The sequence below is a fragment of the Tripterygium wilfordii genome, chromosome 8, assembly GCF_013401445.1.
Source record: "Tripterygium wilfordii isolate XIE 37 chromosome 8, ASM1340144v1, whole genome shotgun sequence".
NCBI lineage: Eukaryota > Viridiplantae > Streptophyta > Magnoliopsida > Celastrales > Celastraceae > Tripterygium > Tripterygium wilfordii.
The window spans coordinates 11,868,755-11,886,265 of record NC_052239.1 but is presented as its reverse complement, the minus strand read 5'-3'; the positions used below and the strand labels follow the sequence as shown (position 1 = coordinate 11,886,265).

At 35.1% G+C, this 17,511-nt stretch overlaps 2 protein-coding genes across 4 annotated transcripts; both read right to left on the bottom strand.

Moving 5' to 3' along the window:
• Positions 1 to 861: 861 nt before the first annotated feature.
• Positions 862 to 4,844, bottom strand: LOC120003661 (serine carboxypeptidase-like 20). The gene is made up of 14 exons (XM_038852676.1): positions 4,681 to 4,844; positions 4,458 to 4,597; positions 4,180 to 4,256; positions 3,916 to 4,044; positions 3,660 to 3,762; positions 3,246 to 3,283; positions 3,069 to 3,173; positions 2,822 to 2,968; positions 2,631 to 2,696; positions 2,444 to 2,509; positions 1,890 to 2,011; positions 1,199 to 1,312; positions 1,042 to 1,087; positions 862 to 945 (listed from the first exon to the last, which is right to left on the bottom strand). The coding sequence occupies exons 1-14, from the start codon at positions 4,842 to 4,844 to the stop codon at positions 862 to 864; spliced, it is 1,401 nt and encodes a 466-aa protein (XP_038708604.1).
• A 2,760-nt stretch (positions 4,845 to 7,604) lies between these two features.
• On the bottom strand, positions 7,605 to 16,699 carry LOC120003395. 3 transcript variants are annotated; one of them, XM_038852368.1, is made up of 17 exons: positions 16,539 to 16,699; positions 16,314 to 16,404; positions 15,379 to 15,553; positions 15,182 to 15,287; positions 14,509 to 14,591; positions 12,854 to 12,880; positions 12,600 to 12,739; positions 12,354 to 12,455; positions 11,908 to 11,988; positions 11,612 to 11,676; positions 11,151 to 11,207; positions 10,824 to 10,895; positions 10,082 to 10,330; positions 8,900 to 9,015; positions 8,570 to 8,665; positions 8,026 to 8,116; positions 7,605 to 7,931 (listed from the first exon to the last, which is right to left on the bottom strand). In XM_038852368.1, the coding sequence occupies exons 1-17, from the start codon at positions 16,587 to 16,589 to the stop codon at positions 7,875 to 7,877; spliced, it is 1,659 nt and encodes a 552-aa protein (XP_038708296.1). In that variant the 5' UTR covers positions 16,590 to 16,699; the 3' UTR covers positions 7,605 to 7,874. The 3 variants fall into 3 exon arrangements, with proteins under 3 accessions (XP_038708296.1, XP_038708295.1, XP_038708297.1); XM_038852367.1 differs by having other exon boundaries at positions 7,605 to 7,941; positions 8,036 to 8,116; XM_038852369.1 differs by having other exon boundaries at positions 7,605 to 7,941; positions 8,036 to 8,116; positions 8,900 to 9,000.
• Positions 16,700 to 17,511: the final 812 nt, after the last annotated feature.

Here is a 17,511-nt window from a genome sequence, read left to right as displayed (position 1 = left end):
GCAAGTTATTTATTGAGGTTTATCATGGAGTGACAGATCGTCCAAACATAAATTTCTCTCTGCTTTACAACAAAATAAGAAGAAAAACATGGATTAGAGATATATTTTTATTGTTTGTTCATATTGGCTGTCCTTCCACCAATGGCTATAAAAATGTAATGCCTCTTTTGGCTTCCTCTCAAGGACTTTATGGCTTGCGCCCTATAATAAAATGGTGATGAATGAGAGTTATCAACCAAGCTCGCTCCGCGCTGGTGACAGTTAACCGTTGATGGCACTAATCACTAACACCGCCCTTAAACTTTCGGTAGTGACAACAATTGAAGTTGGTCTTGTAGAGTGGAGAACCAAGGGAATGAGTGAGCATTGGTTAGAAGATCCGTTGTTTGTACTTCAGTTGAGATATCAGGAAGAGCGACCGTTCCATTCTTTTAATGATGTCAAACCAGATGACAATCAAGCTCACACCGCGAGACAATAAATTGTTCCTTACTCTTCCAGGAAATTAGTGAACCACCAAAATAATAAAAAAAAAGAAGATACGCCGGTAGACTAATGATCAGTGATATCCTAGTCCAATTAGCATCAGAAAAAGTAGTAAGACATGACTCAAATGAAGAAAAAGGTTTGTTCTCAACATTGCAGAAGGATTTAATTCTTTGTTAGCTTGGCAACTAATCTTACAAACAGAAGAACTTAAAAAATTTATTTTCCAAGGCACGCTTTTATTGAAGGAAAAAAAAGGGTTCGTCATGAAGGGACAGATCACCCAAACAAAGATAGAAATCTCTCTCTCTGTGCTTTACAAGAAAATAAGAAAGGAAAAATGGATTGGAGATAGATATATTTTGTAGTGTCTGTTCATATTGGCTTTCCTTCCAACCAATGGCTATAGAAATGTAATGCCTCTTTTGGCTTGCTTTCAGGGACTCTATGTCCTGCACCCTGTAACAAAATGGTAATTTAATGAACAAGAGTTACCAAGTATTTAATGATTTATTTTAAAATATATAAAAAAAAAATTAACGCTAAGCCACCAACCATAATAGTCATGAATGTGAGTTTATGGTGGTATCCTTGTATATATCTACATCCACAAAATATGTAAGTATATATACACCTAATAAGATCAATCGTACCCCACAATAATAATAATTTTTATGCATTTATCATAATTTAAATATTATAATTAAATTACCCGGCTACTTGGTCATCAACTTTCCATGGCCTCCATTCATCAACTATGCCATATCCAAGTGATCTAACCCATGCTTGGCTTCCAGTAAATGGAGCAACCAGGTCATGATCTCCACTGCACGTAGTTTTGTAAATTAAAGAACTAAAATTCTATTTATAATGCTTGTATTGTAATTTACAAATTATGTGCCTAATTCATTGTCTGGTTCATTTTAAAATGATAATTATAGGTAAATTAAGTTTCGAAAATGACATGTAACCCATCAGTTTGATAGCCCATGAGAGCCCATCAGGTTTATTCCATTTATTTAATCAATGAAATAGTTTTATTTTCACTCTTTTATCTCAGAATTCATTGTCCAAAATTTATTGTTTTAATATAGATTCTATTGTTTTTTAAAGCATAGTCTAAAATTCATTGTTTTATTTCTGAATTCATTGTTTTTGAAAATTTCATTGAAAAAACAATGGAATTAAGAAATTACATTAAAAAAACAATGGATTTAAGATTTACCTGATAAAACTCATCGACAATGAATCTTTTTAGAAAGAGTTTTATACGCTGATTCTGAATATGTAATTTTTTTAAAAAAATCTAACATATATTTTGAGAGTTAAAACATTTTAAAATTTCATTTAAAAAATTTGGGCTACCACTATATAGACTACCTAACACTATTGATTAAGTTTACCTGTATATAAGCACCGAATATCCTCGTGTTGTTAGTTTTCTATGGTACGGAATCATACTGCCAGAATTTTGTTTATAATCCAAATCGTTTGTGCACATCTCCCACTCTCCAATTATGCCAACCTTTTTTTTTTAATTATATAATTAGATGATTTATATTAAAAAATATTTCAAAACAAAACAATCCCTCACTCCTATAGTCTCATCAGAATCAAACCTAACGGCTTGTTTGAATAACTTCATATTACTTGAATTGTAAGATAGAGAGTTAAGTGGGGTAAAGCAGGGGATGTTCTCCCTCACTTAATTCTCCAACTGAATATTTTGTAACTCCCTAATTGAGAGGTTTGTGATGTGAGAGAAAATTTTGTTTATTATTTCCTAAATCATTCATAAAAGTTTTTCACTCGCCTCAAACTTTATCCAAATGAGGGTGACTAAAGATAGTCCCCTCATAACTCCCCTCGCTTAACTCTTCATTTTTCAATCCAAACTTGCCCTAATTCTCACAAAACAGACAAGTACACACAAACATGGGTTTAATAGATCATTTACCGGTTCTGTGTGAATAGCTTTTCTTACTTCTTCATTATTTAGCCATGCAATTGCAAGTTCATCATTCTGTACACAAGTGCAATAACATTACTTTTTGCTTTCTTCAAAAAATAAATACTAGCCTAATATCATACATACATACATACATACATACATACATACATATATATATATATATGTAACTCACAATGCAATCAGCACGACCTTCACTATCAGACCATCGAGACACAACACCACCATGGTCCAACACCAACTTTCTCATCAAGGTTGTGTTTATATTCTTATGTGCAGTCTTCGGTGGATGGTAACAAGGCTCATGAATATTGTATTGGTTCAGATCAGCAACTAGCTAAATTCATAGGATAACTGGATAAGTACTCTTCTTTTTTTTTTTTCAATATTTGGAAAGGATTGCAAGGAAAAATAAAGTAGCAAGAACAAATTAATTACATTGACAGCCTTCTTGAGGTTTTCTAAACACTTCTCTCGATCAAGCTTCTTTCCCTTACAAGTAGATTGAATATCCTACAGCAAAAAAAAAAAAAAAAAAAAAACATATATTGAAATAAATGTTTATATACGTTAACCTTGCAAATTAAGTTAAATCAATCTAGCGTTCACCCACCTCAAAAAGATCATCTGAGATAAGTCCCATGCCATGTGTATAAGATATCAAGACGTCGGTATCAAATGCTTTATCTGCGACGAACCCATTTCCAATCATGTAACCCTGTTTAAAGAAAATTATTGAAATTTCAATTTTTTTCCCAATATTTATAGTTATTTGAAAATATTTACATACCTGAAAATTAATTTTGGGTTCAACATCATTATCGATTCCTACAAGAGATTGAACTTTTAATTAGTAGGTATAAAAAGGGGTTAAATATACTTTTCATCGCCGAAAGATAGGAGTTGTTCAATTTTAGCACTTAAAGATTTTTTGTTACAAAATCATCACTCATTGATTTAAAATGAGATATTTAAGGGACTCAGACGGAATTGCTACAATTTCGGACAGTGTCAACGCTTTCTGACACTAGCAATTCTTATCGAGTCTCTTAAATGTCTCATTTTGAATCAATGGGTAATGACTTTGTAACGAAAAATCTTTGGGTGCTAAAAGTGAACGACCTCTATCTTTCGGTGATGAAAAGTATAATTAAACCTAAAAAAAGGTCAACATTTAAGCATATAAAAATTTAAAATACAATACCTTCCACTATTTCTGAAGCAAGAATTGGTATATAAACTCCCGCATATGATTCTCCAGAGATGTAAAATGGGTTTTCCACATATTCTGGGTATAGCTCAAACCACTAAATTGCCAAAATGTAAAGATGTTAAAACAAATTCCCTTTTAAATATGCATTTTGCATTTTTAAATTTAGTGCAAAGGATATTACTTTTAATTAGGCTAATACTGTTTTGAGTTCAAAAGTTATGTTGAAAAAATTTCAAAAAAGACTTACTTTAATCAAAAAGTTATATGTATCAATAGCATTTGTCTTGTCATCATTCTTGTACTTGGTTTCAGTTTCATCTTTATAGTAAGATAATCCAACACCCACAGGAGAATCCAAATAAATAATATTTGAAACCTATAAAAAAAATTAGTTGATAATAAAAAAATAAATTAGTGGAAAGAAGGTGCAATCATAGTGTGTGTGTGTGTGTCTCTATATATATATCTGAAATAACACAAAAGAAAAAATAGAAATTTAAAATTTTTAAACCTTGGACCAACTATAGGGATTGAGATCCAATCTCGGTGAACTTTCACTCGGGAGTACATCTTTAAATTTGAATGGACCTGAATGAGATTAAAACAATGACAGTAAAAATTAATGAAAAATAAATTATATTTTTTTTGTGTTTTTTAACTAGAAAAGGTAAAAAAAGAAATTACAATAATGATTCATTATTGGCACATATAATCCAAGTATTTCAAAAGACCAAGCAGTATTCTAAATTTGAGCTAAATTTAGATTACTCGATAGAACTTCAATTGTACCATGTTCATAGATAAATCCATCAAAACTAGAACATCCAGGTCCTCCATTGAGCCATAACACAACAGGATCTGTCTTTGGGTGTCTCTCGGAAACGACGAAATAGTAAAACAGATGCATATCTTTCTCAGCCTCTACATACCTAAATGGGGGAAACAAAACGCAATCACCAAAAAAAAATTCCTTAAAAAAAACAAAGAACTGATGAAATGATGAATAATATACCCAGAATAGTGTTCTGATGGAAGTGTTCCGCTAAAACCAGGAAGACGTTTAATACGAGCACCTTCATGAATTGCTTCAATAAATGCAAACCTTGTCAAAGCCAAGCACAACACCGAACCCAAAGAGAGAGACAACTTCTTCATTGCAATGACTGCTAATGCCATTAAACTTTATCAATGCTCTCTCTATATATATATAGATAATGCAGTTGTCATTTATATTATTGAATATTTCTAATAATGTGGGAAACATGTACATTAGGTAATTACACCCAGCTGGCTAGAAAGTAGCACATTTTTTTCCCAAGTCGGCAGGGTTTCAGTCCTGTGGGCCGGCAATGATCCGTTCAAGTGTATGCTCATATGTGTATGTTTGTGGGCAATTACACCCATAGTTTCTCCGCTTGACATAAAAGTCGATCAGGCCATGGAGTCCAACTCTCCTCTGCCGCAAGCTCCCCAAAAAACACACACACACACAAACAACAGAACACGCCCTTGCCCAAAAAGCTTTCGAAACAAAGGACAAGTACTAGAGTCTCGACTTCGTTTGTTGTCCCACATCGGCTGGTAATGTCAACCATGTGTGGTTTATAAATCCAAGTCCACCCTTAATCACTAATAAGGTATTTTCTTAGGCTTGAGTGAGTTGGGCTAACGAGAATCGGACAATCCAAAACGGACAATATTAATAATATGTATGGGGTTGTGGATTTACAACATCGTTAAAGTTTAATTTTCTTAGCAAGAAGACAAATAATACTTTATTGTACATAATAAATGACGAAGTAAATGAGACTTCATCATTTAGTATTTTGCCATTCAGTGTTCAACGGCCGATTCTCATAGAATTCGGTGAAGGCGGTTTGTGCTGCAATTTGAACTTTCGGAGAGTGCATGTTAATGGGCCTAAACATGTATGTGGTTCAATACAAATGATGGTAATCCACTTTGTTCAAAAGCCATAGCTTGAGGACTAGGGTCTAACTACTTGTATTTAAACCACATCCACACACTATTTTTTTCAATGTGGGACTTGGGTGGGTGAGCTCCAACACTTCCCCTCACATACAAGTCCCTACATCTGTAGGGGGTACATAGAATCTACAATCAAAGATTTGTAACGTTAAGCCACCAGCAACCTGTGAACTGGACAGAGGAACCAGGGTGAGATCCGAACACCGGTGTGGTACTTGTCAATCAAAGACACTCCTATTGTGAATCCTTTTTTTATAATTAGTCCGGAAGTGTATATGAATTGATAGCAAAGTTTAATGTGTACTATTTTATCTATATTGGCTTTGTGAAAACTGACCCGTTCTTCAGGGGTTAAACTGAAGGTATTGACCCATTTCTCATATAGGGCTAAATTGTGGGCACTAATCCACTCCTCTGGGGGCTAAACTAAGTGTATTGGGACTGATATTACTGTGTGACTGTGACAGAGACGATAGCAAGGCCATAGAGAGCAAAGTTTTTTTTTTTTTTTTAAATTTTTTGATTTGTCTAATTATTGTATGGGACAAAATCTACATAAGCCTTAATTGATAGAAACCGTCTTCTCAGCAAGACCATATAGTCGAGCCCAACAGGCCCACAACCTAGGCCATCTTCTCAACAAGTCTCACAATTCATACAATCGACCCAATAGATCCACAACCTAGGCTATCTTCTCATTAAGACCCACAAACCAGAGCCTGAGCTATCTTCTCATGAAAGCACACAAGCCATGTAGTTTAGCCATGGTCCGACCCAACAAAGACCTGCAACCTCTTTGAAAACACCTAATGGGCCCACGACCCAAGAAGCCCTTTTACAAGCCTGGATAGTCATGCAAAGGGCCCAACACCTTCCAACTCAGCATCTAAAGAGATTTGTTGAAATCACTTTCATTACATTACAAAACAATTACAACTGAGTTATATACAAAAGGAGCCAGCTACTATGTTGTGTTGAGACCTCTGTTGATGTAACAGAGAGGAAGACAATGACTGGCCAACTAGCCGTTGAAAACAATCTTTACAACTAAGTCTAGTAATAGACTGGACTTATATAATGAAGTTAAATATGGGTCTTGATCATTTGTGTTGTATTTGGGTTATATTGCTGAGGTTGATCTTGTGGGCCTGATGTGTCCTCTTTAGCATCCACATGCCAATCACGTGACCTAAAGGCCTATAAATACATGAGCTCTCACACCACATTAAAAGGGGTCTAACTTTGAAGGTACCTAACTCCCTTTCTCTATAAATTCTCTCCATCCTCTCACTATAAATACTTGAGGTCCTACCATATTAAAGGTATCTAACTTCAAAGGTAATTGACTTCGACGAAGATGGAGCGAGTTCGAGGAAGACCAAAATGAGAGAGCCATGGAAATTGACAAAAGTTTTGTTGTGTGATCAACTCTTGTTTGATATCTTGTTATTATGATGAACATTGTTAACTTAATCAACTATGTCATACCCAAGTGACCTAACCCATGCTTGGCTTCCAGTAAATGGAACAACCATGTCATGATCTCCACTGTAAGTAGTTGTCTAAATTAAACAACTGACATTCTGTTTATAATGTACATGTTTGTATTGTAAGTTACAAATTATGTGCTTAAAAGTATAATCAAGTATTTCCGTTTGTACGAAAACTCTCAATCACTATTCTTTGGGTGTGCACTGTAAGAAACAATCCTTATAAAAGTATGGTCCACATAACAATCTTTTTTGTTTGATAAAACTTGGGTTGAGGCACAACTTATAGTAGTTAAAACATAAAAAGAATAATTAATGGGTGGTTTTCTAAATAAAAAAAATATAACCTTGATGTACAAATGAGATTAAAAGGTTCCAACAGAGAAAACCTTGGTACGCATAACAATTGCAACACTTAAAAAAAATAACAGAGTAAGGGAGAAACCAGCTTTCAAGATAGTAGAAGAAGCACTCACTAAGCTGTATAAGAGTAAAGGAAGAAACATCTGTAAATAATGTGTAAGCATCAATCAGTCTCAGTACATCACAAATGTGCTAACCTCGAGAATCAGAATTCAATCTCAAAAAATATTTGGTCATTATTGATAAAATTATAGTATTGACTGGAAAGAGAAAGAAGATCGATCATATGTGTGCGCGACAAATAATCTCTGATGGAACTAGCTCTCCCAAATCAATAAAAGGGAATAATTTTATCTATCAATCTTCAACTCCCCTCGCTCAGAGCTAATTGCAAAGCATGCTCTGCTTCCCTCAAGAATAAATGAGCCAACCTCTTCTGTCCTTTCATCTATCAATCTTCAACTCCCCTCGCTCAGAGCTAATTGCAAAGCATGCTCTGCTTCCCTCAAGAATAAATGAGCCAACCTCTTCTGTCCTCTCCTGTAAACTATATTTGACCACCTGTTTCTACTCATCTTGTGTTGAATCGACCCGCCAGTCTCTCCACTGTCGTGACAAGTTAGTATTTTTATTAATCCATGGCCAAAGTGAAGAAAAGGGATTGTGAGTACGCGAAGGTGAAATTCAAAATGGCATGATACAAGTTATAAGCAGGAAATCTTGAGAGAGTCTATTATGTTGACAAGGGTATTTTTTAGTGCTAGAAAATTGATAAGCATCCATTTTGAGTATTATATGATTGTCATGTGTCAAGCAATGGTAGGTAAATAACTCTCATGCACAAAACTCGAGCAGTGGCCGAGGTCGAGAACAAGCAAGATGTATACCCCACATGATATATGGAGAGACTCTTTTCAGGAATTGAACCTATGATCTCTAGGTTGTAACCCTGCAACTCTATAATCTTTACAGCCAAAGAAATGCTACTCCTTCTGTTTAGAAGCCGATAGAACAAGTCAAGTGAGAACAGAACCATCAAAGTGAAGCTCATTCTCATACCTTTGGTGCTGCTCCAGGCTTATAGCACTGTTAGGCTCTTCAAGAGTTTCAGAATCACAATCCTCCAATCCGCAACTCTCTTCAAGATCCATTATCCTTAATACAGAAAAAGTTAAAAAGAAAGTCATATGAGAAATCTCGTCTTACTTAAGCAAAGATGATTTTCTTTTTGGTAGTTCAGACGTATAAATATGTTGAATTTAAGTGTTATTAGATAACAACTTTCGAGTCTCAACTTAATTTCAACTCCGGAAGCACGTTGTGTCATATAGATATGCATGGGTGGGGATCAGTAAAATGACATTTGATGGTATAGTTTCAGGTAGTTACTTCTTATGAAGAAGATCAACAAGCAATTGCAATGCCCCAGAATCACCACAAGCCTCCCATACTGCTGATCTAACCTCTGCATCTGACGGTTGCCTCTCCCCCTGAGAGCTAACAAGCTTTAAAACAAAAAGAGCAATTTCATTAAAGAAACAAAGAATGCGAATGAATCAACTTTAAATATTTCCGAGGAACACAATTTATGTACTTCAAATCAAGGACCAACCCCGAAGATGATGAAATAAGAAACTGCAAGCCACATTATGCACAATCCACTCTCAATCAGTTCAACCACCACCCACAATGTAATAAACAAATAAATGTCAATTTGTTGTACACTAAGAACCAGACCATGCTCCATCAATTATCAATTTGAAGAATAAGTTGTTCATCAAGTACCATACGAGGAAACCATTAGGGGCCTTGTAAGGATATAATAAATTCTTATGTCTTTCTAACAGTAACTTCATCTTTTTTTTACTTACCATGTGCACAGTAACTTCATCTTCGCACAATATAAGAATACACCTAAATTAAGTTCACAGCATAAATGTAAACAATTCATGTGCACAAGGCTCCCGTAGTGGATAGGGTCGGGGATATCCAGGATATACGCAGACCTTACTCTCACATAGTATGTGAAGATGCTGTTTTCAGGAATTAAACATGTAACCTCTAGGTTGCACCACTGCAACTCTACCACTGAGTCACGTGTTTGTCCGTAAATTAAGTTCACAACATCATATCCCATTCTACTTTAGGTCTTGGTCCTCCTAACAAGTATCATGCATAAAAGAACCTATAAAATTACAACAAACTCCATTGAGTTTACTGTAGTTTTCTCATCAGCCTTTCCATGCATATTTCACAATCAATCTAAAGCTTGACAGCAAAGTTTCCTTCTCAACTTCCTGGCTTTCACTTCAAAAACACTTCTCACCAAGTTGAGGGACAAGTGAGGTCCAACTGATTCTACTTCATAATCTAAGATGCATTGTTTAAGAGCTGTCTCATTGCTCATGGTCCATCTTTAACCATAAGAAATCATGCATGCTTCATATACAAATTCAGATGCTACCCAGTTAGAGGATATACAAGTTGTTTTTCAAGGATTATTAAATGAGTAACAAAAACACTAAAGTCCAGTGTATACAGTGAATGAAAAGAGCTGCAGAATGGATGCACCTCTTCGAGCAATGAAGAAACCTTGAAAAGCTCATCTTCCTTCATGGCTATGGTCCTCAGCGCTGTTAAAAATTCCTCAGGAAAGACAAGCTTATTTAGATAAGATGGCATTTTGCGCTGACCACTCCAACTGAAGTTGCTAATCTTATCTGTCATGCATTTGTCACTGCACCCATTATTTGGGATGCTAGCTGGAAAAAACCCACGATCCAGTAAACTTTTCGGTAAAAGACAGCGCAGTTCAGCCTTCTGTAATCGGAACATAATTATATCATTGCAACTAAAACATAAGCAAAGGCGCTCTCCAAGATTATAAAAGAATTTGAAAGAATTTCTTAGAATATATATAAATGATGTGAAAAGCCTCAACCCAACAAGTTAACTTATTGGGTTAGATGGCAAAGTAAATAATCTTAACATGGTATTGAAACAGAAGGTCTTGGGTTCGAACCTTAGCCTCCGCAATCTACAACCTCCATTTATTATTGCCCCCAAGTGTGGGCCTTTGTGTGTTTATTGTCCTAGTGTTGGGCCTTGTTTGTTGTGCATGTGTTGGGCCGTTGGAGTTGTCCAACCCACACGTTAGGGGGAGTGTTAGAATATATATTATATATATATAAGATTTGAAAAGTCTCAACCCAACAAGTTAACTTATTGGGTTGGATGGAAAAGTAACTAATCTTAATAGAATTTAATGTAACAAGATCCTGAAAATCTACCACTTATAAGAAAGTTAGCTGACCTGTGCTTCAAGCAGCTGCCCTTTGGCATCAGGAAAGGGAACATTTGGAATAGCTTCAACAGGATAATGAACCTGCATTTATACAACATTCAAACACACAGCTCTTGATCAGGTCACATTAGCATGCTGGCCTATAACCTAGCAGATTATAGCAATATGACTGAAGCAGAATGCATTTAGACATCCAAATGGTTGAGAATTCTTTGAGACAAGATTGCTATATTAGTTTTAATGAATAACAATTCCAAGAAATCAAAACAAGTTAATCAACTAGAGATCATGACTCGAAAGGTGAGGAAGCCAAAGAATTTGTATAAATGGCATTACCATGAGGTAGTCATCTGGATTATTCTCAATGACAAATCCATACAGGTAAAGTAGCTCCTGCATCAAACATGAGGCAACTGACATCATTTGAAAAGCCCATAAAAACTTATATGGTTGTCGCACAATAATTGCAAACATGCATGCTCCGAAAGAGCCAGAAAAACATCAACTTTCATATTTTACAATAAACCTAATACTCATTGTCGTAAATAATACTTGGTTAATGATAAATGGTTAATAGAAGGTCACAGAAGAATAAGAAGGAACAAAAATAAAAGACATCTAGAAGATAAAAGATTTTGTCCAATAAGAATGCTTTCTTAAAACACTTGAGTATGATATGCAACCATCTTGAAGTGCTTATGTTTCTATGAAAGAGTGTCAGGATGGTTATGTAAATTAAATGTAGCAGTACACAACGTCAAAGCATGAAAAAAAGTTTTGAAACTGAAAGATAGTACCTCATTTCCTTTGTTTCCATAGCTGATGGATATCTCTTTCTCAGTTTGAAAGAGAGTTCGTTCAACTGTAAGAAAAAGAATGTCAGAAATCGTTAGATATCCAGCTACTTGAAAGAAGCAACTTAAAACTGTGTAAAGTGGAAATAAGTCAAAAAACAAGCAAATGTAGAACTAGTAACATAAAACTAAATCAAGCAGACCTTATAGCAGATGAAATGAGATATGTCATATGAGAATTCGATAGCTAGTAGCTATATGTAAGAAACAGGACTCCTGACAATCAAAAGGATTACTACCAGAAAGCAGGTACATGGACAAAGGAACTCCAGTTGTAATGCCAGTTCCATCAACTTCCCATGTTGCTGCTACCTTTATATCTAAAACAGAAAAGTTTTCAGCAAGTAAAATTGAATATACAGTATGGCATCTTTAGGAAGTACAGAGACCAAAGCATTAAAGAGCAGAAAGGGGAATATTTGCTTAAAATTTTTCTTTTAAATCCCAGTTTTCACTTAAATTTGAAGCAAGAAGTAATAACATAATTCATCCAATTGCCAAGATTTCATCAAGGGCCTATAAAATTATTTAAGATGATCTGCAGATGTTAGATAAAACAGTTACCAAAAGAATTTATCTATGGTAAGAGGATAATTATACCAAAAAAAGTATGAAACCACAAGGATGTACAAAAGGAATACTAAAAAGTCAGAGAAACTTGGCCTTCCAAGCCCAACTGGCGTACCGTGATTGCAAAAGTCAATGCCAGGAACAAGACCCTCTACCCAGACTGTATCAGTTGATGTGGAAGCCTTGTCATTGCTTTTGATAGCATAAACCTCAACTTCTGCAAAAGCATCGACCTTTACATATTTTTTTTATGAAACAACCGCATGCATCTGTGAATTATTTGGTCCTGAAAACAGATTGGGAAAAGGTATGCCACTGACTATCAGTTACAGAAAACAACTTAACCTTTCCAGCTTCCTACCAGGTTTATGATTATCTGAAACCCCAGCACTGTTCTTCAATGAAGAACAACAACCATCCTGATCTTCTTGAAATTTTGGAAACACGTAAGAATGTGGGAAGGGAATGTTCAAAGCACGAGCCCAAAATACAGAATTTGCCCTAAGCATAAAAACAATGCAACACAAATTTTAACCACATAATTGTAAGAAGCAATGTAAAAGAATACATGTTAAAAATATTAACAAGAAAGAACTATACCATTAAGATACATACCAAAGGAAATCTTCAAAACACACTGCTCTGGTAAAAGAAGCAAGCACATTATATTAGAACTACTTGTATCATTTTTAGAAAGAAAAAAAATATATGCATAAGATGATAATAACAACAATTTAACCTTGTACACACATAATACTTAAAATTTGTGCAAATACATAATACTTCAATTTATAATTTCTAGGACCTTTATTTGGCAAATGCTTAGATGAAAAAGGACCGGGACAACCCAAAAATAAAGCCATGCCAAATATAAGAACTGGCATTTGCTTCATGTAATGACCAAGTAAAGCTGCCAATTTCTAAGTACAACTTCAATGTAAAGACCCTATGTCAGCTTCAACCATCACATATATTCTTAAACACCATACAAAGAATTCAATGCATACAAGCTTGTGCTAAATCTTGTGAGAAACAAATTCCCAAGCTTTGAGCATGACCACAAGCAAACGTGGAGTATAAGATACTTATGCATAATCAATTTCCTCTACTAGGCTCAAGTAGCAAAATAATGCTACCACAATCTTAATTACAATAGACACAGGAAATCTACAATTTTGTCTTTTATTATTTTGGATTATCTCAATCTTGTCAGGGCTATCCACTTACTTGCCATTTGACACTGCCACTGCCACTGCCTGCACCAAACATCCATGATCTAAATGGAAAAGACATGGCAATGAACTATGCCTAAAATCTAGGTACAAGCAAACTAATAACAATGAGATGAGAACAAAGTTAGTAGATAAAGGTCATCTCGCCATCTTGGTATCTACTATCATATAAGTTCTTATGTTAACTAGTTCATCATTACATCTCCAGAATATTCAACCGTGCCAGTATCAAACAGTTGGAGCAAGCAACTTTCAGTTTGATCACAAACTGGCAATCATTACATTGATAACACTTGTCTCAGCAGGGCCCCAGCCATCATCATCATGTTGAACAAATAAAAAAGCCAGTTTAGCTCCAGAGAACTAATTCTAGACAGTAGAGTAGCAAAGGTCAACTGATAGATGAATTAAAAACCAAATTAAGCCCACTAGTTAATTTCATGATCCCACTGCAATATCATTTGCTAAAGTTCAAGACATAATGCATCTGGGTATGTTCCTAAATCCCAAGCAATCCACCATTACTCTATGAAAAGGAAAGTTAAGAACTGGAGCAAGGCAAAGCTCCCAGTCAAGAACATCAACCACGAGTACTTCTTTTTCTTTATGGACTAAGAATTCAGCAATCTGAGTCTATGCCAGCATTTTAAGAATCTGGCATATAAACTCGAAAGTGTTGGATTCGATCCCACTCGGCAGAACTTGGATTTTACCGAAATTGTTGGCTTGCAGGTGGTAAGCTAGTATGCGTGGTTTACTCTGCAAGTTGGGCCTACCTTACAGAGGTTCCTGTCCTCATAAAAAAGTTATTCCAGTAAACCAGTCAAGAGATAGAGATGCAACAATAGCAAACCAATTATTCATGAAAATAGTAGCTAAAATAAAGCATAATCGGCTGCCCAGTTTGCTGCAAAGTAGAGAAAAAAGATGCATATGGGAATGTTTATGATAACTGATAAATATGAATTGTTGCACATCAGTGACATTAATCCCAATTTTCATGGTAAAGGGAGAGAAATCTAACAACTTCATACGCACCTTTTTGAGTCTCCAACAACAGAGAGAAGCTTTTCCACCAAACCCTTCACTTTGTCCTCAAATAGCGAAACCAAAGTTTTCTTCTGTGAGACAAAACTGTCATCAGTCAAATATTATGTACAGTTAAGTTCAAATAACCTAATCAATCTGAATGGTAAATATAAGCTAATGCTATCAAGGGCATTTAATGCTCCATAAAGCCACATTGAAGCAGAAATGGTATTTCATCTACAATAGAAGTGGAAAGAGCGATAAGGTTCATACATATCTCAAGTCAAACACCAAAGCAATGCCATTCTATTATGCTTAGTTTCTTATCTTGTGGATGGAAATTAATTATCATAAAGCAGACATCATAAACAACAAAATAAGGATTATGAGATGCCACATACTAGCTGTAAGCCCGTATATAATACATCTGAGTGATCCAATCCAGTTCAGGTTCAGGAATTGTGCGGCGACATGTTATTCTATTCTCTTGAAGGTCATGACAATCAGCAATTGGCAAATTCAGTGAATATGTTAACACAGACTTCTCTCATAAATTTCAAGATTGTGATGTAATGTACTATGATTTGTGGCGCAGCCCTTCTTTCTGTAAACTTTCGAGATGGGGATTTATGATATAGCCATACAATCCCAAAAACACACAGGACCTAGAATGACCACTTACCTGCAATTTAGTGGCACGATACAATGATGTCCCTTTCAGCTCCAGAAGTTCATCGTCAGTAAACCAAAGCGGATTACCAAAAGTGGTTGGAAGCATGTCAAGGTATCTAATAATGATGACCAGCCAAAATAAATCATGTGTACTGGAAAAATAAGAAAAATAGTAACTGAAAACTCAAGAATGCAATGTCTGCATACGGTTTCCACAAAGAATCCTTACGAAGACGCTCCACTGTTAAGAATAAAATCATCAAGAATCTGTCATCCACTTCTCCTTCTTCAAACATTGCTCTACACTCGGGTCCAAGAAGAGGATCTTGCAAGACCCTCATTGGAGTTATTGCCAAGTCAAGTGGAACAACCAGCAGAACCCCTGAAGTTTATTGTATGAGTAACAAAAGGAATTAATTTCATTCATATGTTTTCAGATAAAACTGAGTTTTTTTTATTTCTTTGAATTTCCAACATAGCCATTGCCACCAAACAAATCAAGCTTGTTATGCATATCAGCTTGCATCGAAAAAACAGAAGTTTTCTTAAATATCCATGTAAACTAATCAATCAGGGGTACGTTTTGTTATACGAAGATTTTTATACCTCCTCCACTGGACTAAGTTAAATAACAAAACAGAATTAGTTCAGGGTTCAGAATTCTTCTTCCCTTACTTTTTTTCAGCAAGCAAATCCTGGTTACCATCATTAAATTGCTGACAATAGAGAAAAAGTAATAACCTTAACACATTGGAATACAATAAAAGGAAATATTCTCAAAACACTACAAATTATGATTCTAAAAGCACCCAACGTGATAAAAAAAAATGCAACTAGAATCCACAGTAAAGATGTTTCATGTCGACTACCTAAGGCATCTACTACATAACATTGGGGGTCCCAACTCATGCAGCATCCAATAGCGATTAATTTTTCTTACTCCATGTAACATTTCTGCAGCAGACATAACAAAACCTAAAGCTAACCAAAGAAATGATTCATTGATACACACAAATACAAAGCTTTTATAGGACGAATACAAAAATAAATGATTGATCCATTTCACAAATTGGATAGAAGTGAAGGAATATCCAAACACAAATACAAGTTTGTATATGAAGGCAGTGGATGATTTGGCTCACCGTCAGGAGTGTCAATGGATGAAAAGATGCCAAACCCTTTAGTTTCATCAGAGTACTTGATCTTGCAACCTCTTAGTTCTACTCCATTCGCCTGAATTCAAATCCAAATTAATTCAAAAGAAATGAATGGAAGCGTATATCACACACAGAAAACAATAAACAGAATGGATTGCCAAAAGTTGTAACAGACCCAAAAAAAAAAAAAAAGAGTACAGAAAACTGAACCTGAAGCCATTGCAGGAAAGTTTCGAGTTTTGCTTCTTCATGACTCGCCATTGATCGTGAGGAACTCCGTTCGGATCAAGCCCAACTTGGGTTTTGATAAGACTGCTCTCGAGAGGTTTAAACCGTACAGGACAGGGAACGAATTAACACATTGTTAGGGTTTTAGGTACAATTTAAACGGGAATTTTAGTTTTACACAGTATCTTCGTCACAATAGTGAGGAAAAACCGAAAAATAATTTTTTTAATTACTTTTATTTTTATTTTAATTGACTCTGAAAATGTAATGGTTGATTATATTTTAAATCAATGAGTGACGACTTTGTAATAAAAAATCTTTCGATGTTAAAAGTGAACAGACGTCTATCTTTCGATGACGAAAAATATAATTAATTATGTAAATGTCAAATATTACAGAAACCCCCTGTGGTTAGAGTCATTTCTACATACACTCCGTCTTTTTGAATTTACAAGAAATAGACCCCATGTGATTTCATTACGTGTCATCCTACATCCTTCCATACTGTTAATGACTAACGGACACCAAAACAGTGTTGTTTTGAATTATTTTTTTTTAAAAAGGCAAAATGACGTCGTTTTGCAATAGGGAAAACAAAATAATAATAAATAAAAAGTCGTAGAATCAACACCATGTTAAACAGAACAAGACATAATATCATTATCAAAAGAGGTTCCAAAACAGAGCATCATAACGGGTTCCAAAACAGAGCATGTGACACAAAAGAGAATGTCACCTTGCAAGCAAACATCATCAAATATAATACAAAATATTGTACCAAAAAGTGTTAAGCACAATGCAAGGCAACTAATATTGTTATGTCTAAACAATAAAAAGATGTTATTAGAATCTATTGCTTTTGAAGAGTGATGGAGCTGCTGGTACATGCCCCACTGCTTGGTGGACCTGCAAGCTTGGATCTTGTTGAAGCTATTGGTTGCTGTGAATATCTTCT